The 25,290-nt window shown below is 51.6% G+C and overlaps 1 protein-coding gene across 2 annotated transcripts; it reads left to right on the plus strand.

Moving 5' to 3' along the window:
• SPATA3 (spermatogenesis associated 3) lies at positions 2,431-22,319 on the plus strand. 2 transcript variants are annotated; one of them, XM_005657574.3, is made up of 4 exons: positions 2,431-3,905; positions 9,481-9,655; positions 12,278-12,421; positions 19,112-22,319. In XM_005657574.3, the coding sequence occupies exons 1-3, from the start codon at positions 3,557-3,559 to the stop codon at positions 12,381-12,383; spliced, it is 630 nt and encodes a 209-aa protein (XP_005657631.1). In that variant the 5' UTR covers positions 2,431-3,556; the 3' UTR covers positions 12,384-12,421; positions 19,112-22,319. The 2 variants fall into 2 exon arrangements, with proteins under 2 accessions (XP_005657631.1, NP_001185849.1); NM_001198920.1 differs by lacking the exon at positions 19,112-22,319 and having other exon boundaries at positions 3,557-3,905; positions 12,278-12,383.

Raw genomic sequence — 25,290 nt, forward strand, 5'->3', positions numbered from 1 at the left:
CTCCTGACATGTGGAGGTGAAGGGCCAGTTGGTATCTGTGGTGCCACCCAGCTCTAAGATCCTAGTTTCAGGACGAGCAGTGACAGGCTTGTTCTGGGTGCCCAGGGTGCATCCAGAGGGTCAGGGACTTTTTGGTCAGGACCTCACCCTGACTGCCGAATTTTGCATCCCTTTAGACTCATTCTTCTCTCTCTCCTAAAGAGTCAACAAGGGGACCCCATGGCTGGCATGCCTGCTTAGGAAAGGCTCTTGCCTGGGGACTGTTCCAACCAGGATCCTCAAGCAAAGGCAGAAAATCCCAACCCATCCCTTCCTGGCGCAGCTCCGACGTGCTTTGTTCCTCCTCTGGTCAGCCACGCCCTCTCTGCCCTCACCGGTTCCCTGCCTTCTGTGTCCTCATACCCTGCCTTCCAGCAGCTTGCTTCAAGCCCCTTCTCTGGACTTTGGCCCTCCGTGGTCTCCACAGTCTGGAAGTGGGGAACTCGCGAGAGACAAGGATAGAAATGATGCTGCAGCCATGCAGAAGGTGGTCTGGGGCTTAGAGAGGGAGAGATCACTTCCGGTCGGGAGTCTCAAGAAAGGCTTTAGGGGGAGATGGGTCCACTTGAGATGGATTTTTTTTTTTTTGGTCTTTTTAGGGCTGCACCCTAAAAAGTATATGAAGGTGGTATATGAAGGTTCCCAGACTAGGGGTCCAGTCAGAGCTGCAGCTGCCAGCCTATGCCACAGCCACGCCAGATCCGAGCTGCGACTGCGACCTACACCACAGCTCACGACAGTGCTAGATCCTTAACCCACTGAGCAAGGCCAGGGATCCAACCTGTGTCCTCATGGTTACTAGTTGGGTTCGTTACCACTGAGCCACGATGGGAACCCCGAGATGGATCTTGATAATGGGAAGTGCTCTGAGAGAGTGGGAGAGGGGTTTGATGGAGGGAGAAGGGCTTCTACAAATGCAGAAAAGTGAGCTGTGTCCACCAGGCCTCTGGTGCTCACGGTTGGCTAAGGCTGGACCCAGTGGCAGTGAGGTGGTGGATAAGCCTGGGACAGTGAGCTGCGACTTTGTGACAGAGGAGTCAGACTTCCGGGCTGGGAACATATGCTCAAGCCAGAAGGCAGAGGGGAAGACGTTCTAGCAAAGAACTGTTGCCGTGCCTTCCCCCTCCTCCTTCTGGGGCAACCTGTCACTCTGAAAGCACCATCTCCTGGCCTCTTGGGACCACCTGGCCGAGGAGCCGACAATTATCTTCTCCGCTGCCACAGAACAACTCCCCACCCCGCCCGAAGCCTGACCCTCTGTGTGTCTTTCATCGTTCTCCCAGACAACAGGGATTTGTTTTCTGTGTCCTGCTTGGCTCCTTGATGAGAAGTGGGATGTTCCTTTCATGGCTACCAGGAAATCCTACTCATCTGTGCCGGCCCCTCTCTAATGCATTGAAACCAGTGGTTCTCGACCAGGGGTGATGCGCGCGCACACACACACCCCTCCTGGGGTCATTTAGCAATATCGGTAGACATTTTGGGTTGTCACAACTTGGGGCGAAGGGTAGATGCTACTGTCATCTAGTGGGCAGAGGCCAAGGATGCTACTAAACCGCTTCCCGTGAAGGACAGCCCCACAATAAGAAGGATCTGACCCAAAACGTCAATAGGGCTGGGGGTGAGAAACCAGCTCAAGGCCCTCTGCCAAAAGCCTAAACATCGAATTCTGCAGAGATAAATGCCACAGGAGGTTCTGACCTATCTGGACAGTGTTCCTGTCTGGGAGTCTAGTCTCTCAGATTCTAAATTGGATGTCCCCGCCCCATCCCCAAGGGATCCATTGATCTTGACTTCAGGGATTTACCACCTTCTCATAGACTCACCTGTTCCGTGAACCTCCTCACACCAAAGGTCAACCAAATTCAACCCAAATTTATTGATCTGAGCTTCCTTTCACTTCTAATCCTTCCTGCCTTTGTTTTCCTCAATCCTACCAAGGGATTTTAAAATTCATTCATTTTAAGGCCTGTATAATTACCTGATTCCCTATTTCTTTCCGGAGCCAGGAAAAGAGCCCTGAATGGGAGTTTGGCCCCCACCGGCTGTGTGACCTTGAAAAAGTAATTTAATTTCTCTAAACCTCGGTTTCTCTTCTGCAAACAGAGAATCATTAAGGTCTTTTCAGGCTCCAAAATCCTTAAGCTATTTCCTGTAATTTTTTTTTTAATGTGTTTGTCTTTTTAGGGCCACACCTGCAACATATGGAGGTTCCCAGGCTAGGGGTCAAATCGAAGCTGTAGCTGCTGGCATACACCACTGCCACAGCGATGCCGGATTTGAGCCACATCTTCGGCTTACACCACAGCTCACGGCAACACCAGGTCCTTAACCCACTGAGCAAGGCCAGGGATTGAACCTGCATCCTTATGGATGTGAGTCAGATTCGTTTCCGCTGATCTGCGGTGGGAACTCTTATTCCTATAATTTTATATTTCATGTCAGGTCTGGCCTTACATGGGGATTCCTTCAAGGTAGCTCTGCCCTGAACCCTATCCTGGGGCGGGAGTATCAGGCCCCAGATGCACAAGTACTCACCCACCTAGTGATGCATGAATGGCAGAGGCAGAGTCTGTTCCAGAGAAGACGTTCTGTGTTGCAGTCAAAGCATGAAGTTCAAGGTTTTCTTTTAAAAACGCTGTTTCCTCTTCTGTCCTCAAAGGAAACATCACTTTGTTCATTTCAAGAAAGAGTCATAATCCCCTAATTGCCATGACCAGTTGGGGGGCTGAGAGGTGATCTGCTATTGTCAGTGTAACAAGTTTCAGAAAAGTTTAGTTTTCCAAACAGCTGTTGTGTTTTTAGGGGAAATTCTTTTGCCAATTGCAACGATTCTTATCAAAGTTGGGGGAACCCCCCCCAACCCTTTCCCACAGTGAGGAGGGCTGGCTTTGGGACAAGGGGGAAGCCACTCTGGGTGGAATAAGCCGGGGAGGGGGGGTGGACCATTGAGACAATATGAGGCTATGGGCTATGCACAGACCCCCAAATCTTTAGCTACCTAAAACTCACAATGCATGGCGAAGCCATTTGGTTGGTTGTTTGGGAGGGGAAGGGGTGTGTATGAAAATCAGTGACAGAGGGAACATCACAGGGTGTCTTAGAGCAGAACAGACACGGGGACCAGGAACACATCAGCGGACAGGTGCCTGAAGGGCGCACTCAGGTCCCAGAATCATGGGGGTCCAGGTTGTCACAGACACCACAGCCAGGCTTAACCAGGTGCCCGGGTCCTTGAGGGGCATGGCAGGTGCCTCCACCCTCCCCAGGAGCTGAGGAGGAGGGAGGGCAGCAGGCTGGTGTCAGCAGAGAAGACTGTCCCCAGAGCCCTGCCATGGGAGCCACCCTGGCTTTTGTGACCTCACAGGAGGGGTGTGGGTGACTATTCCCCACTGGGGGCCTGGGCCCAGACGGACACCAGAGCCTTCCCCCAGGGCAGGGGCAAACGGCCCCTCAGGGAGGGAGCCGGCAGACAGGCAGCTCCATGGAGGTCCACGCTTAATTAGGAGGACTCACCATGAAGAAGGGCAAGAGGAAGAAGACGGAGGCCAAGCGCCAGGGCTCCACCTCCCAGCGCGCCAGCTCGGAGTCCACCTCGCCGCAGCAGAGCTCTGAATCCAGCTCACAGCAGCCCATCTCCAAGTCCACCCTGCCGCCAACCAGCCCTGGACCCACCTCGCAGCCCGCTAGCCCTGGGCCCACCTCGAAGCCGCCCAGCTCTGGACTCATCTCACAGACCAGCAATGAATCGACGCCCCCGCAGCCCGTGCCCCAGGCCCTCCCAGCACCCCAAGTCAGCCCCTCAGCTCGGGGCGTCGCGTCTCAGGACACAGACTCAAAAGCACCCCCTCGATCCAAGAAAACAGGTGGGCAGCCTTCTGGCTCAAGCGTTTCTAGCCTTTCTGCTGATGGAGACCCACAGCTACCCCAGAGGCTGATACTTTTCTTATTGGGGAGTGATGCCCGGTTAGCAGGTGTTCTGGAACTGTGAGTGGGGGGCAGTGAGGGGTTTGGGTTTTGTTTTTTTAACCCAAGAGACCAGGATTCCTGGGTTTTGTCCTTCTTTACCCTGCTGAGTCTCTCTGAAGACAGCCATACAGCCTATTAATATTCAACATGGCTCGATGGTAACGCTGGGTCACTGGGAGTCAGAAGGGCCACGTGGCTGCTAACAAATAAATGCCAAGGCTGCGTGAATAGAAGAATATGGTTAAGGACAAGGAATAGTGCCTTACTCTGTCCTCAGCAGGCCACATTTGCGTGCTATAAGAGACCTTAGAGTTCCCGTTGTGGCACAGTGGAAACAACCCGCATAGTATCCATGAGGATGCAGGTTCGATCCCTGGCCTCGCTCAGTGGGTTAAGGATCTGGCGTTGCTGTGGCTGTGCTATACACTGGCAGCTGTAGCTCTGATTCAACCCCTAGCCTGGGAACTTCCATATGCCTTGGGTACGGCCCTAAAAAGAAGAAAAAAGGAAGGGAGGCCTAACAGTCTAGTCCAAAGACAGTCCTGGTTAACTGGGATGAGAGGGGTGGGGGGAGGCAGGAAGCTTCCAGTGTGTGAGACTTGGTTGAGAGAGCCGGAGGATATCTGTCTGTCTGTCGGAAGATACAAACAGCTTTGTTCTTTGGTGTCCTCAGATGTCTGACCATAACGGCTGGTGGATAGGGTTGCAGATAAAATATAGGACCCTCAGTTAAACTTGAATTTCAGACCAACAACAAATAATTTTTTAGTGTAGTAAGTGTGTCCTGAATATCACATGGGCATCCTGTATTTTTGTTTGCTAAATCTGGCAATTCACCCGTGGAAGAGAACGTAGCCATGGAATCTCACCCATAGAAAGACGATTTCTGTTCAACATTTTAAAATACCCAACAGTGGAGTCCCCATTGTGGCTCAGTGGTAACGAACCCGACCAGTATCCGTAAGGGTGCAGGTTCGATCCCTGGCCTCGCTCAGCAGGTCAGGGATCCAGCATTGCCATGAGCTGTGGTGTAGCTTGCAGACGCAGCTCAGATCCCAAGTTGCTGTGGCCGTGGTGTAGGCTGGCAGCTGCTGCTCTCATTTGACCCCTAGCCTGGGAACCTCCATATGCCACCGGTGTGGCCCTAAAAAGACAAATATATGTATATATATCTCCAACAGTTAGCTCTGCCTGAAAAATGGAATGGCAGTCCAGGGAAAGCAGTCCCCCTTCTTCTTGGGTGGTCAGGGTTAGAACAAGCTTTGGATTGTGTAGAGGGAACTCAAACGGAGTTCAAGAGGTCGTCTGGTTAATACCACTGCTAATTATAATGGGGGTGGTGACAGCTGACTTTTATCACTAAGCCTTTACTGAGCACTTGGCATTCAACTCAGCCGTCTAAGTCAATCTTCTCATTTAACAATCCTGGGAGCTCCCACTGCGTTGAATCCACCTGCAGGGGCTCAGGTCCCTGGAAAGGCCTGGGTTCGATCCCTAGCCTGGCACAGTGGCTCAAAGGATCCAGTATTGCCACGGCTGCCACGTAGGTCCCAGGTGCAGCTTGGATTCGATTCCTGGCCTAGGAACTTACATATCCCATGGATGCATCCATTCAACAACAACAACAACAATAAAAAACAATCCTATAAAGGAGATACTAATATCATCTCCGTTTAATAGATGGAGAATCTGAGGCTCAAGAAAATCAAACAACTCCCTCTCGTGCAGGCCCTGGTAGCACTAAGGGGAACCTCGGTCTGTTCCGACTCCCAAATCCTCGCTCTTAACCGCAGCACTGACCTTCCAGTCCCAAGAGGTCTGGTGGTCTCCCCAAGGGGACGAATACACTTCTCTGAGCTTCTCCAGGATCCACCCAGAGCAGTGCCCTGGCTCCGGGGTCCTGAGCAGGCCACACCCGGGGGCCATAGCTCGTCCCTCTGGGATGGTGTGGATATAAAATACGTGAGCGGAGGAGTTCCCGTTGTGGCGCAGTGGTTAACGAATCCGATTAGGAACCATGAGGTTGCGGGTTCGGTCCCTGCCCTTGCTCAGTGGGTTAACGATCCGGCGTTGCCGTGAGCTGTGGTGTAGGTTGCAGACGCGGCTCGGATCCCGCGTTGCTGTGGCTCTGGCGTAGGCCGGTGGCTACAGTTCCGTTTAGACCCCTAGCCTGGGAACCTCCATATGCCGCGGGAGCGGCCCAAGAAATAGCAACAACAACAACAACAAAAAAGGCAAAAGACAAAAAAAAAAAATAATAAGTGAGCGGGGTGAGGGTGAGTCCTCAAGCCAAGGTGTGACTGTGACGACAATATTCCTGCGACTGGGAATCAATCTGTCAACACGTGGAAGTGGGTTTTGAGGGTTACACTGAATATGATACGTATTATGTTGGTCCACGCCGGAGATAAACATTTCTGGCTTATGACTTTCAGAACTGAACTGAAGAATGCAAAACTTTCCCTTCCCAAGGCTTTTATTTATTTTTTATTTTTTTTTATTCTCTTTTTTAGGGCCGCACCTGTGACATATGGACGTTCCCAGGCTAGAGGTCAAATGGGAGCTGCAGCTGCTGGCCTACATCCCAGCCACAGCCATGCCAGATCCAAGCCACATCTGCGACCTACACCACACTCATGGCAATGCCAGATCCTTAACCCACTGAGCAAGGACCACATCTGCGGAACATCAGACAGGTTCGTTACCACTGAGTCACAATGGCAACTCCATCCCTTCCCAAGGCTTTGAATGAATGGATGTGGGTCCCCCCTCCCAGGGAGGCGTCCTGCTTATGGAAGAGGCGAAGCAGGTAATGGCAAGGCTCATCAAGGTTTACAGCAGAAGCCCTGCTTGCTCTTCTTCGGCCAAAGGAATTGTCCAACTCCCTTGAGGCCAGAGTGGGAAGGAAGCTTGGAGATAAGGGATAAGGACTTTGAAATAAAGGGTTCAGATTTTCTAAAATGCAAACCTTGGAGTTCCCGCCTGGCCCCCAGTGGTCAAAGGATCCAGCATGATCACTGCTGTGGCTGAGATCACTGCTGTGGGACAGGTTCAATCCCCGGCCCCAGGGGAACTTCCATATGCCATGGGTGTGGCAAAAAAAAATTCATAAATAAAATACAAATCTTTTTGTATGCAGGAAGTACTGTTGCTCTAGAAAATACCAGTCTTCCACTAGAATGGCTATCCTCAAAAAGATGGACAAGCATTGGTAAGGCTGTAGAAAGATCGGAACCTTCCCACATTGCCGAGGAGAATGTAAAATGATGGAGCTGCTGTGCAGAACAGTCCAGCAGTTCCTCAAAGGGCTAACATGACGTTACCATGGGGCCCAGCAATTCTCCATCTGAGTATATACCCAAGAGAATTAAAGACATACATCTACCCAAAAACCTGGACCCAAGGAGTTCCTGCTGTAGCCCAGTGGGTTAAGAATCCGACATAGCGTCTGTGAAGATGCAGGTTCGATCCCTGGCCTCATTCGGTGGGTTAAAGATCCAGAGTTGCTGCAAGCTTTGCTGCAGGTCACAAGTGTGGCTCAGATCCAGTGTGGCTGCAGCTCCCATTCAACCCCTGGCCTGGGAACCTCCGTCTGCTGCAAATGCAGCCAGAAAAAGAACAACAGCAGCAACAGAAAACTTGGATACAAATGTTCACAGAAGCGTTATTCACCATAGCCAAAAAGTGGAAACGATTCAGGGTCCATCAAGCAATGAATGGACAAGTAGCACGTGGTACACCCATGCAATGAAACACTGTTCGGCAATAAGAAGAAATGGCGCACTGGTGCCTGCTCCAACGTGGATGGACTGCGGAAACACTAGGTTACCTGAAAGACGCCAGTCCCCAAAGAGCCCACACATTGTATGAATCTAGTATGAAATATACAGAATAAGCAGATCTATCGCCAAGAACAAGGGGGAAGGGAGATTCAGCAGTGACTGCTCATGGGCATGGAGTTTCTTTGGGGGAGAAGATGAAGAAATTTTGGGTTGTGATGATGGTGGCACATCTTTGCGTGTATACTTAAAAGCCGTGGAACACTTCAAAGGGGTACGTTTTATGGGCTAGAAATTATATGTCCATTTTTAAATGTTTTTAACTGAAAAAAGAAAAAGTCTCGCTTTTAGAGTTCCAGCCGTGGCTCAGCGGTTAACAAACCCGACTATTGTCCATGAGGACACAGGTTTGATCCCTGGCCTTGCTCAGTGGGTGAAGGATCTAGCATTGTCGTGAGCTGTGGTGTAGGTTAAAGGCGCAGCTCAGATCCTGCATTGTTGTGGCTGTGGTGTAGGCCAGCAGCTGCAGCTCTGACTGGACCCCTAGCCTGGGAACCTCCCTATGCAGTGGGTGAGGGCCTAAAAAGACAAAAAGAAAAAAAAAAGAAAAAAGAATCCCTTCCTTCCCCATTCCAAGAAAAGTTTCTGTTGTGGGCGGGTCTAAACAGGAAGTGTGCTAGATCTGCCATGGTTGGTCATTGGCTGCGTGGGCTCCGAGTTGGAAGAATCTACAGCTCAGAAAAGAGGGAAGCCAGGCCCAATGGCGAGGAAGAAATGACTGGCCAGAAGTCCTCTTTCACGACAGCAGAGGGCGCCATGTCCAAGTCCCACTGGGATCCACAGCCCAGGTTGGCAGAGGGAGATGAACTTGAGAACATACCTCAAGGACTGTACACCAGAGCATCATTTGTTTTCTGGATGGATCCATGAACCCCAGAAAAATGGACCATAGTCGCTCCAGTGGCCGGAATCTAAGTGCCACCTCTCACAGGATGGGCAGTCACCTGTGGCCGTCGCTTCCTGCAAATTCCATGGAAAGAAGGGAGAGTTAGAAATTCTGAGTTGGAGCCCACTTCTTCAACCTACTTGCTGTCAGGACACATCTATTCTAGTCTTTGAGCCTTAGCTTCCTTATTTGTAAACAGAGAATAACAATATTGCGGTTCGGAGTTCCCGTCGTGGCACAGCGGAAATGAATCCGACTGGAAACCATGAGGTTGCGGGTTCAATCCCTGGCCTCTACCAGTGGGTTAAGGATCTGGCATTGCCATGAGCTGTGGTGTAGGTCGCAGATGTGGCTCGGATCTGGTGTTGCTGTGGCTCTGGTGTAGGCTGGCAGTTACAGCTCTGATTCGACCCCTAGCCTGGGAACCTCCATATGCCGCGGGTGAGGCCCTAAAAAAAGAAAAAAAAAAAGACAAATAGACCAAAAACAAAACAAAACAAAACAAAGCAAAACAATATTGCGGTTCGCAGGATCATGCTGACCCTTAGCTGAGAAGGATAGTGACGCATGGAGCGCTGTACAGGTGTAAGCGGTTACATCGTTATTCGTGTTTTTCCCAGGTAGCACCAGTCTGTAAACAGCTGGTGCCCTGTGCACTCAGTCTTCTCTCCTCCAGACACACCGGTCCCCCTGTGGACACCTCCTGGAGGCAGTGGGCCCCTCATCTCTCTCCTTCTCTGTCTCCAGGGCCTCTGACCCGAGCGGGCCCGCGCGCCTTCTGTTCCTGTTCTGCGTGCCCCGGCAGCTCTGCTTGCTGGTGTCGTCTGGGCCTGTGCCACAGCCGCATCTTCGATGTCCTCCTGCCTCGGGCCTGGCCAGCCCTGCCAGGGAGAGGATTCCCAAACCTCCTCACCTTCTACAGGTTCTGGAGCCTGGGGGGCGGGGGCTGGACCCGCAGGGGACACGGTTCCTGGGCTTCCCCTGTGCTAGCTGTCATGTGGAACTTCCTCTTGGGACTCCTGGGCCGAAAGGAAAGCCCCTCCCTCCCAGTGGCCACTTGACGGGGTCTGGCACCTGGCCCTTTCGGACCCGTCCCAGCCTTCAGGTACCCCACCTGCACGGAGAGGTGCTGGGTCCTTCCTTACCTGAGTTTGCTTCTTCGGGGTTCAATTGCGCTTTGCTCCCTAGGCAGCCTCCTTGCTCAGAGCACACCCCCCACATAAATGAATTCCCCATCCCTCTGGAGCCTGGTGATTAAATGCTCTGTTAGACTGCCACCCGGTTCTGTGGCCCATGCCATGGCCAAAAGCTGCTGGTTCTTGACCTGCCTGTGTCTTTCCCCCGGGATTTTGTGATGCTTCTGAGGGCAAATCGCATGCCTCCTTGATAAAAGCAAGAGCCCCCCACGCCCTCCAGAGGGTCGTGGGCGATTCCCAGCAGCCCCATAGGGGTCTGTCTGTGACCGGCGGCCCCCACAGCACAGTCGGCAGCATCTGCCCTTCTTTCCCCTTCCACGAGAGTCCTGGTGGCTGCCACTTCCCCTCGTGGGAAGACCGCTGTCCAGGGTACTGGCCTGAAGATGCCCCCCGCCCCAGCCCTGGCTTTTCCAGTGGAGCAGGGCTCTGTGCAAGGACTGGAGAGGGGGCTCCACCTGCCCCCGGCTCTGGACCCCAGGGCGGCTCTGCCAATACTCAGATCTCACCAATGTCCGCAGGAGAGGCCTTTAGCTTCGTCCTTGCCCAGCCCAGAGGCAGAGCCCACGCATCCCCCGCCCCATCCTGTGCCTCTTCCCAGCACCACACCTCCCCCACCAAATTCCCTCTCTTGTCCATTCGTAAGATTTTTCTTATTTTTTTAATTATAGTTGCTTTACAATGTTCTGTCAATTTCTGCTGGACAGCAAAGTGACTCAGTCATGTATATCTAATCATATATACGTCATGTATATGTACGTATAAGGTCACATATGTATATATATATGCCCTTTTTTTCTCATATTATCCTCCATCATGTTCCATCACAAGTGACGAGATATAGTTCCCTGTGCTATACAGCAGGATTTTGTCCAACCTTGAAAAGCTCCATCTCTCAAGCATATAAAGAGATGCAAACAGATACCCAGGTGTGTCGGAGAACGTGCCAGAGCTAAAAACTCTCTGCCACCTGATAAGTCCTGTCAAGGAAAGCCCTGTCCCCCACGTAGCATGATCAGCCGTCCTTCTATACAGGTCGTACTTCTGTCCTTCTGGTGCCAAGGTGTGCCATGGAGTCACAAACCAACAAGTAGGAAAACCCACCCCGCATAGGATACTAGGCACTGTGAGGAAAACCAGAACAGGGAATTGACTCGTGAAAATGGTGCCGCCTGCCTGGTAAGCTAAGACATGTACATTCCCAAACTGCAAGCTGCAAGCCCGGAAGTGATAGGCGATGTTCAGACAGCTTCACTCCTGAGCTGGGGTCCAGGCAGATGATGTAGGATCAGTAGTCTCTGAGCCGAATCTAAAAGGATCTTAAGGGAGTCCCCATTGTGGCTCAGCAGTCACGAACCCTAGCTAGTATCCACGAGGACACGGCTTTGATCCCTAGCCTTGCTCAGTGGGTTAAGGATCCAGTGTTGCCCTGAGCTGTAGTGTAGGTCACAGACTCGGCTCGGATCCGGCGTTGCTATGACTGTGGTGTAGGCTGGCAGCGGCAGCTCCACGTCAACCCCTAGCCTGGGAACGTCCATATGCTGCAGGTGCAGCCCTAAAAAAAGACCAAAAAATTTAAAAATGAAATAGATAAACAAATAAATAAAAGAATCTTAGGATCCTCTGTGGCCGATTTTAGAGGGCGAGCATTCCAGGCGGAGGAAAAGCCACACGCAAGGCTCAGAATTAGGAACGTGAGCGGGAAGGGCAGAGATGCCGTCTGGCCGGGAGAAGACAAGCCGTCTTAGTGCTGCTCCATTTCAACACCTGCTTTCACTATCTTTCCGTTTCTCCGTTGAGTGCAGGGGCGGCTCCGGGCTTTATGTAGGCATTCACATCGAGTAAGAATCCCTGCTTTGGTAGGATTTTTTTTTTTAATCAAAATGAATATCGCATTTTTTGAAAGTCTCCCTCACGAGTCTCCCTCACAATCATTAGCAGGATCGCATACTTTCCTCTTGCACCGCCTTTGTGATGGGAGTGATATGCGGTTTCCTCCAACGCTGCGTCTTCCAGACTAGACCTCCGGGAAAGGACAATGTCACAGGGTTGTTGTGAGGCTTCAGGAGGACACCGGGCATGCGGTGCTTAGCACCGGGCTCGGTCCCGACTGACCGTGTCACCTGCTCCCTGAGTACTCAAGAGGAGCCGACATCTCAGCCCAGCCCGTCCCGGGAGTCCTGTGGTTGAGCTTCATTGGAAGCGGTGCAGGGAGTTGTGTTCCCTTGAGAGGAGGATCTGTGGGGGGATGGGTATTCCTGCCATCCCGAGGGGGCCCCACCGTTCCCACTTTCCCCCACCGGAAGCCCAGCTGCCTCCCCCCGCAATGTGCTTTCTGCTTTGCTTTGCAGAAGACCTACAAGAAAGCACTCCACTCATCGCAATTCGCGCGCTCCAAGCCCTCGGCACTGTTGCTGTGGCTCTGGGAGCCCTAGGAGTTGTCTACTACATCACTGAATCCTTGTGAACCAGTCCCCAGGCCCGCAGTCCGGCAGGTAAGAGAACTTCCCTTGCAGAAGTGGTCCCAGGCCCACCCCTTGCCATCTCGGCAGCACAGGGCTGATGGAGGGTCTGGCCTGTCTCTGAATGGAGGGGGTTTGTGGGGGTGGTGGGAACCAAACCCCCAGCCTCTCGGGGAAAGCCTGAGAATTGAGCGACTCACTCCTGGCCTCAGAGTCCGCCAGTATGGCTCCCTCAGGCGGCCCTGGTCACTCACGGAGGATGCTAGAGCAGTGGTTGGGATTGAAAGGACAAGAGTTTCCTACCCCCTCTCTGGCCCTGGGGGCTTCCCTAGTCACAGACTCCAGAGAGCGTTTTGTCTTAGAATCTCCTTCCAGCAGAGCCCACTGGTGTGAGCCTGGGTTCCGGAACCAGAAGCCGCAGGATCAGATCCGCCTTCCATCTCTAGCATCCCTGGGGCCTGGGCAAGTTCTTTAATGCCTGATGCCTCATGTGCTTAGAAATTGGAGATAATAATAGCACAGCTCTTATTGAGGGCTTGGGGGAGACTGGGTGAAAAAAAAATGCGTGAGAAACACTGAGCACAGTACCTGGCACAGGACACGCATTCCACGTAGCAGCTCCGTCATTACTGCCGTTTTTTTAACTCATGTTCCCCAGATTTTATTGACCTTTGACATCTGTAATATCACTTATTTTATTTATATTTTTGAAGTTTTATTAAGCTACAATACTGTGTTAGTTTTGGTGCACAAAATAGCAATTTGACATTCCTATATGTTATAAAATGATCACTACAAACATAGCTTTTTTTTTTTCTTTTTACGGCCACACCCATAGCATATGGAAGTTCCCAGGCTAGGGGTCAAATTGGAGCTGCAACCGCTGGCCTGCACCACAGCCACAGCAATGGCAGATCCAAGCCACCTCTTTGACCTATACTATGCTCGTAGCAATGCCAGATCCTTAACCCACTGAGCAAGGCCAGGGATCGAACCCATATCTTCATGGATACTAGTCAGGTTTCTTACCACCGAGCCACAAAGGGAACTCCCATTAGCTTTTTATAAACCTAAAATTTGGAGTTCCCCTTGTGGCTCAGTGGGTTAAGAACCCAACTTAGTGTCCATGAGGATGCAGGTTCAACCCCTGGCCTCAGTGGGTTAGAGATCCAGTGTTGCCGAAAGCTGTCAAACTGTGGTGTAGGCCAACAGCTGTGGCTCTGATTCAACACCTAGCCCAGGAACTTCCATATGCTGCAGGTGCAGCCATAAAAAAAAAAAAGAAAGAAAAAACTTAAAATTGTTCATTTAGCAAATAGGAAATTAGTGAACTAGAAGTCAAAATATAGTCTAACTATGTTTTAAGATTGATCACTTAGGAGTTCCCGTCGTGGCTCAGTGGTTAACGAATCCGACTAGGAACCATGAGGTTGCGGGTTCGGTCCCTGCCCTTGCTCAGTGGGTTAACGATTCGGCGTTGCTGTGAGCTGTGGTGTAGGTTGCAGACGCGGCTCGGATCCCGAGTTGCTGTGGCTCTGGTGTAGGCCGGTGGCTACAGCTCCGATTCGACCCCTAGCCTGGGAACCTCCATATGCTGTGGAAGCGGCCCAAGAAATAGCAAAAAGACAAAAAAAAAAAAAAAAAAAAAAAGATTGATCACTTATTTTCTTTAAATTAGGATATTTTTAAACTTAAACACATTTATTTTTAAACTGGCCATAAATGAATAATCCTGCCCCTTACCATAAGAAGGCAAATATAAATACTATAAGTAAATATAGTGAATATAAATATCGTATAAATACACAGCAAATATAAATACTGTATAAATGAAATGTCATGGAATTCTAGCCAGTAAGGTGCCTGAAAAAACCTTCAGCTTTGAAGTCAGTGCTCTGTGTGTTCAAAGATATTTGACAAGTGTTGGATGTTAAGACAGGTGAGCTGAGACCCTCTTTAACCAGAGGGTTGGAGGATAACGGGAATGGGCGGGTTCCACGTTCTAGAACGTGGAGTCCAAGGCCACCTGAAGTGTCCACCAGGGTGCGTGTCCTACCCACACTTTAGTTCACACAGCCCTGAGCCCTTCGGGGATGATGGAAGAAGAGAGGGGAGGAGGAAGGGAAGTGAAGCTGGGGGGAGATGAGATGGGAGAAGGGAAATGAAGGGGAGGTGTGGGGGGGGAACGGAGGAGAAGCTTGCCCTGACGCTGGAGTAGGTTCCCTCTCGGGGACTAACTGAGAGTCGGCACAGGTGGCAAAGGTAAAAGGCTGCCCAGAGGCTGCATCCGGTCTTCACTCGACTCCCAAAGCTGTGTGTGTGTGTTGCAGGCGGGGCTCCGAGTGGCCCGGGGGGTTTGTTTTGGGGCCCTGGCATCACTGACCTCGCTGACAAACCGTGTGTGAGCAGACTTCACAAGGCTTGGCCTCTTCGCGGCCCCCTCAGGGTAATCCCTTCTGTCCCCCTAGGGCGAGCCCCTTTCCTGATTCGGGGTTAGGACAGAGGGTCTTCCCCAGGGCAGACGTCCTGTCTCCACACCGAGCTGTCCCATGACACCTCTGGTTTCCCTGGAGCAGAGCGAGACGACGCCACCACCCCAGCTCATGTAGTGGCCTGAGATGGGGTCCTCCCCAGCCCCAGGTGACTCGGATGTGGTGGCTTTTCCTCACAGGACCCTGTGTGTTTGTCGATTGCTCCCCTGGAGACTAGGAAGCAGCTTTGGGCTCAATGCAAATTGGTATCTGGGACACTCAGTGTGTTCTAAGCAATTTCAGCAGGCCCTGGCTTCTTCCAGACTTGCCTCTGCCAGAGCCAGGCTGCAGAGTCATCCCCCACGTCACTGGGTGGATGCTGTGGGCCTGAGGGTGTGATGACAACACCACCAGCAGCGGGCAGGGAGGGATTTCCAGAAGCTCAGAAGTCCTAGCCACCATTCCCAGACACTGGTTGCCATGGTATCACCCACCCTGACTCCCCAGTGGCCCCTCCACACACCCCTGTGTCACTAGGCAAGTGCATCAGCTGGGCTGTCACATGTTGATACCACCGTGTGCCCAGCACCATACTAGGTGCTGTGAGACATGACAACACAGTAGCCAGTGGACAGCCAAGTCCACCAAGAGATCAAGGCTAAGCTTGGGACTTTGAGGTCTGTTAAAGTCTGTGGATCCAGGCTGGCCAAGGCTCCCTCGCAAAGGGGGCAGAGGTAAGAACTCAGATGGGGACACAAACGCTTACCTGACATGCAAGCTAGGAGGCGGCAGAGTCCAGAGGAGAGCATTTGCTAATTGAAAAATACATCGATTCATTAAATATTTCTTGGGCACCTACCTTGGGCTATAGGAGTAAACCAAGACCCAAAAGACCCCTCCCTTGGGAGTCTACATTCTAGAGACACAGACAAACCGTAGACAAGTCAATGAAAAAACAGGATCACTTGATTCGGTGGTAAATGTTATCGAGAAGATAAAAACATAAAGTTAATCTGATGAAGGGCAGAGAGGGTTGGGGTGAGCAGGAGGGGCCGCTGCTGGAGCTGGTCCGCGAAGGCTGCTCTGAACTGAGACACATCCCGCAGAGGGAGCCAGACTGTGCAAATCTGGGGGAAGCATGTGCTTGGCAGCAGGAAAAGCCACTGCAGTTGCCCTGAGGCAGGAAGGACTCTAAAAATGTTGGGGACCAGAGAAGAGGCCCATATGGCTGGTGCTGAAGGTCAGAGTGTCACCGGAAGGAAAACCAAGGTCTGGCAGGGCTTCCTTCGTGTTTTAGACTCGGAAGGCAGCCACTAAAGCAGGGCAATAGCAAATCCATGCCTAGGCGCGCGTCTGGGTGCTTCACATATGTGAATTCATTCTTTTCCCATCAAGGGGAGTATGTCAAGCTGCTGGTTTAGATTTCAAAACACCCACCGTGCCTATTGGGTAGAGAATGGGAAAGGAAGAGGACGGCCAGGCAGGACTCACTGGCCCTGGTCCAGGCAGGCAGAGATGGTGCTTGGACCAGGATGATGGCGGTGGAGGGTGGAACCAGCAAGTCCGGCTGATAGATTGGATGAAATAGTGAAGGAAAGGGAAGCCTCAAGGATGATTCTATGGTTTGGGGGGTCGGAGCATCAAAGTGCAGGAGGGGAGAGAAAATCCAGAGTCCCAGTGTTGATTTTGAGATGCTGGAAGACAAGTGGGGACGTCAAATAGAGAGATTTCACAGAGAGCTCAAGGAAAGGCCGGCTCTTAGCTGGAAACAGATGAGTCATTAGCAGTAGCTGACGTAGGGAGATATGGACAGAGCAGAGGGCCGGGAGCTGAAGCCAGTGCTAAGTCTGATGGTGAAGGAAGGTGCCTGCAGAGAAGACACCTGCTCTGGGTCTCTTCCCGGTCTGGGCGAGGACACAGGATCCCAGTAAGTTTCCAGAGGTAAGGAAAAGAGGTAGGCTCAGGTCAACGCGTATCCACAGGTAGGAAAAGGCCACAGAGCTGTATCTCGGTGAGGGGCCGGTGAGCTGGGCTGTGACCTCTGATCATAACCATCTAGATGCTTCCTTTCTGCTTGTCCTCCCCTCCCCTGCTGAAGGTGGGCACCCCATTCTGGCACCAGGCCCCCTCCCCCTTTTATGTCTTTTTTGGGCTGCACCTATGCACATGGAAGTTCCTAGGCTATGGGTCCAATCGGAGCTACAGCTGTCAGCCTACCCCACAGCCACACCACATCCTAGCCACATCTGCCACCTACACAGCAGCTCACGGCAACACCAGATCCTTAACCCACTGAGAGAGACCAGGGATCGAACCCATGGCCCCTTGGATACTGGTCAGGTTCGTTACCACTGAGCCACGACAGGAACTCCAGCCCACCTGCATTTGTAAAGTGAACAGAGGGAGGACCCTGAACCAGCACCCAGGTTCACAGCTCCAGGGCCTCTTTCTGGATGGGCTGACCCAAGAGCTCCCTGAGCTCCCCCTTCCAGATGTCCTGTGTTCTCAGCCCCGCCCCCAACACCCCCCCACCCCACCCCCCACCCCCCGACCCCAATGCAGACTCTTTCAAGTGTAAAATGTTTTCACTGCTTCTAGGGGAAAATTCCTTAGTTCGCCAGTTGAAAGAAACTCACCTACTCACTACAAACTCACAGTTTGTAAAGTGGGACCTCTTCTACCAACGGCAGGCATCGCTCTAATAGCTCTCTTTTCAATTCAGTTGTAAAATGAAAAACTGAATGGGTAGGTTTCCAAATGCCACAAGGCATTTTTTAGACTTGATGTGTAAGTGGGTTGCGAGTTAGATTTCTTGGTGCTGCAAATTTCTGAAAACCTAATTCAAAATGATAATGAGGAGATTATCTCAACACAAACAGCAGAACAGTTGGAAAGTGTCAGGGCTCCTTAACTCCAGTGTCCTCAGAGACCCGAGGACTTTTCCAGCTTCCTGCGCTGACACCCTCAGCAGAGGGCATGAGAACTCCCCTCCCGGCAGCCGGCTGGAGGGGCTCCCAGAGTTAGAACTTCAACACCCTGACAGCCAGAAGCAAGGAAAAGGCCCCCTGCTCCCTGCGTCTCTTCTTGAGTTAAGGAACTTTTCCCAGGATCCCCTCCCTGGTATTCTTGCCCCCTCATGGGGGTGACACACCCCTGAATTGGGTCTCATGCCCCTTCTTAAGCAAACGAATAGCACACAGGGGTGAATTATCATGACTGGATTAGACCAATCTAGATCCACACCCACGCTCTGCCCCGGGGACTGGGGCCCCCATCTCCCTCCAGGACAAACTATGTACAGGGAGGGGAGCATCAAAGCCAAAAATGGGGCTTCTGCCAAGGAAGGAAGACATGAGAGTAGATTTGGGGGAGCAGCCCACAGCACCCCTACAACAGGGGCGAGTGTTTCAAGAAGGTGATACGGTAGCCAGTGCAGGATGAGCTTCAAAGTTGGCCTGGAGCCCTCTCTGGCTTTAGTGCTTTAGCCACTGAGAGCCACCCATAGGGCCCACCGAGCAGCGATGAGTCATGGGGGTTTGCTGAGTCATCCTGAGTGTTGTAGGCTCTGCTTTTAGACTTCTAGAAGGGAAATGGACTGTTTGGTGTCCCTCTCAGTCCAGAACATGTAGAACCATCTGATAACAATGGTAAAGCCTCCTCTCTAGGGAAAAGCATTTCTAGAATTTTCTTTCTGAAAGCTTGGTGAGTCCCTCTCTCTGTATCCCACCAGTGAGTGATGTGGCACCAACCTCAAGGGACTGCTGGAGTTCCTTGTGGCACAGCGGGTTAAAGATCCAGCCTTGTCGCTGCAGTGGCTTGGGTTGCTGCTATGGCATGGGTTCGATCCCTGACCCCGGAACTTTCACATGCTGTGGGCACAGCCAAAAATAAATTAATTTAAAGAATAAAATAATGGGAAAAATAAAAATCATTGAAACAATAAAAATAAAAAATAAACTAAAGGGGCTGCTTCCCCTCTCCTTGTGGGCATGGAATGTGGTAAAACTCACCACTGCAGCCTAGCTTTGGGGGAGCGAGGCTCTATCTTAGCTGCCGGGGACCCTGGGGAAAGGAAGAGGAAAGAGAAGACGCCAACATTGACGCTGCCCAGTTCATGCCAGGCACTTGGCATAAGCTCGTTACAGCCTGAAGGGAAAAAACAAAGCCTCTGTGAGTCTGTGTTTGGATAAAAGGAAGAGTGCCCATGATGAATGGAAGAAATTTGAATCCTAAATAATTTATTTTTCCACAGGAGGATCTCAGCTGCTAAACCACCACCTCTGAGATTATAAAACTGGAAAAGCACCAGAATTCCAGGATCCTGGAGTATTGTCTAAGCTCATGGCTCTGTCCTCTTTTTCTTTCCAGATCCAGTTTTCCATCCAGGATCTCTCTTGTCACCAAAATAGAACAAAAACAAACAAACAAACAAAGAACTCTGTTTATTTAGCGTAATTTACCCAAAGATACAAAGGTTGATGGAGTTCCCGTTGTGGCTCAGCGGGTTAAGGACCCGACATTGTCTCTGGGATGATTCAGGTTCGATCCCTGGCCTCATTCCGTGGGCTAAAGATCCAGTGTTGCTCCAAGCTGTGGCGTAGGTCACAGATTTCAGCTCAGAAGGATCCAGTGTGGCTGTGGCTGTGGTGTGGGCCTCAGTTCTCATTTGACCTCTAGCTTGGTAATTTCCGTATGCTGCAGGTGCAACAGTAAAAAGAAAAAAGTACACACACACACACACACATACACACACACGAGTGGGTAGGGAGGTAAATGTGGCAGCCTTGGTGACTTTGTGAGCCCCAAGTAAGCCAGGGCGGGATCCCTCTTGGGGGCTGCAGACCTAAGGAGGGCAACTTTCTCGGCACACACTCAGAGAACAAAAGATTCCCCCATTCTAAATGCAGGAATTGACCTAACTTGTCAATCGCACTTCTGCCCGGCGGTAATCCCTATTTGTGGGAGTGCGAGGGACACCCTGCCTCCTTTCAGGCCTGCACCTTGGGGAACAGGGGCCCCCAGGCCCAGGGCACGCTCTGGCTCCAGGAACTGGCTTCATTTAGCTTCACCTGTGATGGGGGAGCCACAGGGCTGGCCAAGGCATGGCTGGCAGCCTGGTGGCCCATCCCGGGACTTAGCTGTACCCAGGCAGTGCCTGGTGGGTTTGAACATCTAGCCCTGAGCAGCTGAAGACGGAGGTCTTAGTTCAAGGTGCTCCCAAGAAACACCAGTAGGGGAGACAGGTGTGACACGGGAGAGCCATCGGTACAGGGGCAGTGGTCACTGGGGGTGAATGAAGCCGCATCCCGCTGGGGCAGCACCAGGAAACTGAGCACATACCTCAGTTGTCCCCCCATCACCACCCAGGGAGGGGAAGCTGGGTGATTATACAGCATCAGTCAAGGGCTGCTGGGAGGAGGTGGTTCATTCCCCCCCCCCTTTTGTCCCCAGAGGGCAAGTCCCAAAGAAATGCACGTGCTGGAGGCTGGGAGTCCAGAATGCACTGAAGGGGATGGTGGGGGTGGAAGTAGGGGGCTGAGGACAACCCTGACCTCCAGTGAGCAGGTGACCTGCTCGCCTCTAAGAGCCCATGAGACTCGGAGCCAGCAGGACAGCCCTTGGGGAGGCAGGGAGCTGCTCTGCCTGCAAGAGCCCAGGTGGGACGGGGCAGGGAGAGGGGGATGCCAGGCATCCCAGAGCCCACCCATCACCTCTCAATCCCAGGACTTCCTTTCCTAAACAGGTGCTGGGAGATGGGGAAGAGGAACCCTGGTTTGACAGGAACCTTCTCTGGGAAGCCAGCCTCCGGAAGAAGAGAGCTGACTTCCGGGAAGGGTGGGTCATGCTGCAGTCTGCCCTGCAGATCAGGATGATAGGGTCCAGAGACACAGGGGAGGCAACGGGGGGCCCGGAAGCTGCCACCTCTGGCCAGCCCAGCTCCTCTGACTGAAGAAATTCAGTTCCTTTTTCTGGCCTATTAATTAGGTCCCCTTTTGTTGTAAATGTTGGTCAACTAACCCAAGCTGCTGAGCAAAACAAGGATGTGTTGACTCCTGGAGTTCCCAGTGCGGCTCAGCAGGTTAAGGACCCGACATAGTGTCTGTGAGAATGGGGGTTCAATCTCTGGCCTCCATCCGTGGGTAAAGGATCCAGCATTGCCACAGGCTACAGTGTAGATTACAGATAGGGCTCGGATCTTGTGTTGCTGTGGCTTTGGTGTAGGCTGGAAACTTCAGCTCTGATTTGACCCCTGGCCTGGGAATTTCCATATGCCACAAGAGCAGCCATTAATAGATGATAGATAGATAGATAGATAGATAGATAGATAGATAGATAGATAGATAGATAGACAGGCAGATATAGAGATATGTAGATATACACACATGCCCATTTCTCTCCTCCTGCTTTGCTCTGCCAGCTCCATGCTTAAGCAAGCTCTTCGACGAGGTGGCCTGAGGGCTCCACCAGCAACAGCCCCCCAGCCTCTGAAGGTCAAGTCTGGCAGGAAAGGCAGCCTGTCTCCCAGTTGCAAGAGGCCTCTGATGGGGCTCTGATTAGGTCCTGTGTCCCTCCTGGAACCCGTGCTTTGCCAAGGGATTCAGTGCTCTGATTGGCCTGGCCAGGCCTAAACAACCACCTCTGGGGCTAAAAGTCAACTCCACAGAAGGTATGAGGGCAGAGAACAGGGAAGGGACAAAATAGTGATTTTTGGCAACTGTAACCAAAGGGAAGGGAATGAAGGCTTGGCAGCTAAACACAAGGTATCTATTCCCGGGGGGTTGGGGCTGTGACCAGGGCCCTGGTGCTGCCCTCTTGCTCCTGCCCCTTCCCCCTCAACCCACCACTTCACCAGAATGCATGCCTGAGCAGCCATGGGCTGAGGATTCACTGGTGCTTGGATTTCCCAGGGCGGTGGTGACCCAGGCAGGTCTACCCTCCAAACCTGGAAAGGTTTAGGCAGAGCTGGTTGTCCCAGTAACTAGGGGATCCCGTGCACTGTTAGCGGTGAAGGCCAAGAATGCAAATGCACAGGACAGCCCCATACCAATCATTATCCCACCCAGGACGCCAGCAGCATCCTTGCTGGCAGTCAGTGCCGTTGGGTTCACCTTGGATACCCTCCTGTAGCGGCCTTGCCTTGGGTCTCGCGGTACTTTCATGGACCGCAGGCATTTCTCTTAAAGAGTGGAACCAGGCATGCTACGTGCTGGGAGACCCCATCGCTCTTTATCCTCCTGTGTGCTGTTCGGTGGGCATGTCCCTCTCCCCCCTGTCAGGTCCTGGAAGGAGCGAACAGGTGTTTTTCTTCTCTCAAACCATCCCCATAATGTAACAGAATCTCATGAATGAATAGGCCTGCCACCATTGGCACCATTTGGGGATAAGTTGAGATTTGAGTTGGGCCATTGTATTCGGAGTGGTTTATATACACATATATTTTTATTTAAATTTTTCATTGTTATTTCCCCAATACAATTATTTTTCCTACTGTACAGCATAGTGAACCAGTTACACATACATGTATACATTCTTTTTTTTTTCTTTTGTCTTTTTTTCTTTTTGTCTTTTCTAGGGCTGCTCCCACAGCATATGGAGGTTCCCAGGCTAGGGGTTGAACCGGAGCTGTAGCTGCCGGCCTATGCCAGAGCCACAGCAATGTGGGATTCAAGCCGCATCTTCGAGCTACACCATAGCTCACGGCAACGCCAGATCCTTCACACACTGAGCGAGGCCAGGGATCAAACCTGCAACCTCATGGTTCTTAGTTAACCACTGAGCCACGAGGGGAACTCCATGCATTCTTTTTTCTCCCATTATCATGCTCCGTCAGAAGTGATTAGACAGAGTTCTCAATGCTAAACAGCAGGATCTCATTGCTAATCCATTTCAAAAGCAGTTGTTTGCATCCAAAGTGGTTTATAAATATGATCGTTAGGCTGAGCTACAGTTGACCCTTGAACAACTGAGGTTTGAGCTGCACGTGTCCACTTGCACACAGTTATTTGTCAACAGTAAATACTCCAGTGCCACGTGGTTCATGGCTGCTTGAATCCAAGGATGCTGAGGAACCACAGGTACAGCAGGACTAGCTACAAACTATACTCAAATTAACCCTCCAATGTTGGCCAAGAGTCAACTGGATTTTGCTTACTGCCAATTTCAAGCAATAGCCCTAATAAGTATTTTTGTAGTTTAGAGCTGGAAAGACATTGGAACCAAGTATATTTTTGAACACAGTGCAATAACTTAAGGCGGCCATGGCTGTGGAGACAGCCTGACTGAGGCTAGGCTTGCGGATTTAGCATCTTCACCAGGCTAGACTCAGACCTTGGCTCCGAATATAGTTTCCAGAGCTCAGGTTGGTTATTCAGAAAGTCAGTCTGTCTCACTGGAGCCATCCATCCAAGGATGCGAGATGAGAATATAAGAAGCAAAGGACAAAGCCAAGTTCAGGAAACCCCATCCTCCTCCTGAAGTTGCCCACCTGATCCACCCTGCTCCTTGGTGCCCGGAGCCCAGGACCAGCTGAAAGGTCCTGTGCTTTTCAGATACTACTACGCTCTCCATCCCTCGAACTCCCACTCCAGAGGACAGCCGCTCTCCCACTGGCCATGAAGCCTGGCGGGTTACAGGTAGATTTAGCAACCAAGATTCAGGGAACCCAACTGTCTAGTCCAGTCATAAAACTCAGGTGGAACACCTAAGTACAGCCTCGTCTGTGTGCTGCCTAGGGTCTCAGGCTCAGCACTTTGTCAGGGCAAGGCAGTAAACCAGGCCTGCAGCCACCAGTAACCCACTAGGGGAAGGACAGCTCTCATGCTGTTGCAAGTTCTGGCTTCACCAGGAAATTCAAGAAGACCCTCTATGCCCAGGAAACCCCTTCTCTGTTTATGCAGAAATAGTATATATGTTAATAATATGCAGATAATACACATTATCACACATCACACAGCCAGTCCCAGAGACTCAGAGAAGGGATTTGAATTGGCAAAGTACCCTTGTCAGTGTCGCAAGATGCCTCCTGGCCCAAACCAGGAGGAACCAAACCATGAGCCAGTGAAAGGACTGGGACCAAGAAGCTTTACTTCCTTGCAATGAGCGTAGCATCCTTGGCTGCCACGGAGGAGATACTTCCAAGGAAGGGGGCCATGTGGTCCCAGCCGCAGGGCTGAGCAAGGAATCCAAGCTCAGACTCCTCCAGGAGGTCAAGAGCTGGGGTTGTGTTTAAGTCTGGGGTGACTGATCCCAGAGGAGTACATAAAATGGGCGAATAGGGGAGCCCTCTTGTCTTCTGCTGGACTCAGGATGAAGGGTCTGGGCTGAGTGACTCCACAAAGACACGAAACCCCTGGGACTAGATTCTCCTTTAGAGCTTCCTCCTCCTCTGCACCCCAGCTTCTCTGTCCTTTCCTCGTCGCCTCACCTCCAGGCGAGGGAACTGCTTGTCCTGTGTTCTGGGGAATCTGATTATATCCAGGACATGGTGTTTGGATTGCCAGCTCCTGGAGAATGGCCTTGGGCATTAGTTTTATATTGCCGTGCCCTATTCTGCGGATGCGATCGGAGGTGCTTTTAATGAGCCATCTTCAAGGAGGCAGCATGCAAGGAAGACCTACAGTTGCTCAAAGAGTGGGGCTCCCAGCAGGCCCCTCGGTGAGCCCCTGGAGGTAGAGAGAACTGACCAGGAGAAATGGGATAAAGGATCATTTGGGGTGTATTTTACGCCTTTGGTGATAGGGTTTTGGGTCTCGTACATATTTGGGGACGTTGCTTTATCTGTGAGAACAAAGCAAAAGTGAGTCTTTCTGTTCTGATGGAATTAGGAATTGATGGTGAGCAAGAATCTTCAAATCTGTTGGCAGCTCCCTTCATCTTACTTGGCAAAACCATGCCCTGGTGAATCCAGTTCTCTGTCTCCTGGGCATGCGCCCTTGTGCAGCTGAACTTGGGGAAATAGAGCCACACACGCTAGATGCACCCTAAATTCCTAACCTCAAACTCCAGGTGGGCCTCATTGCTGGCCGGGAAGGGATCACCTCACATTCTCCAAGACCGTTCTATCTTCAAACATCCCACACACCTCGCGAGACTTCCAGGATTCACCACCTGTCTCCCCATCCATCAGCCCCTCTCTAGACAATATTTGTGTCCCCAAGACAACTACTGGTTTGGTTTCTGTCACCACAGATAGCTAGACACAGTTAGTTTTGCCTTCTCCAGCAACCCATATAAAGTGAGTTCCCGTTGTGGCACAGCAGGTTAATGATCTGGCCTGTCTCTGTGGCATTGCCAGTTTGATCCCTAGGAGAGGGGGCTGAGGATCCTGTGTTGATGAATCTGTGACATAGATTGCAGATGGGGCTTAGATTCCATGCCTGGCCCAGGAACTTCCACATGCCATGGGTATAGCCGAAAAAGGAAAATGTTAAA

Source organism: Sus scrofa, chromosome 15 (genome assembly GCF_000003025.6).
Source record: "Sus scrofa isolate TJ Tabasco breed Duroc chromosome 15, Sscrofa11.1, whole genome shotgun sequence".
Lineage (NCBI taxonomy): Eukaryota > Metazoa > Chordata > Mammalia > Artiodactyla > Suidae > Sus > Sus scrofa.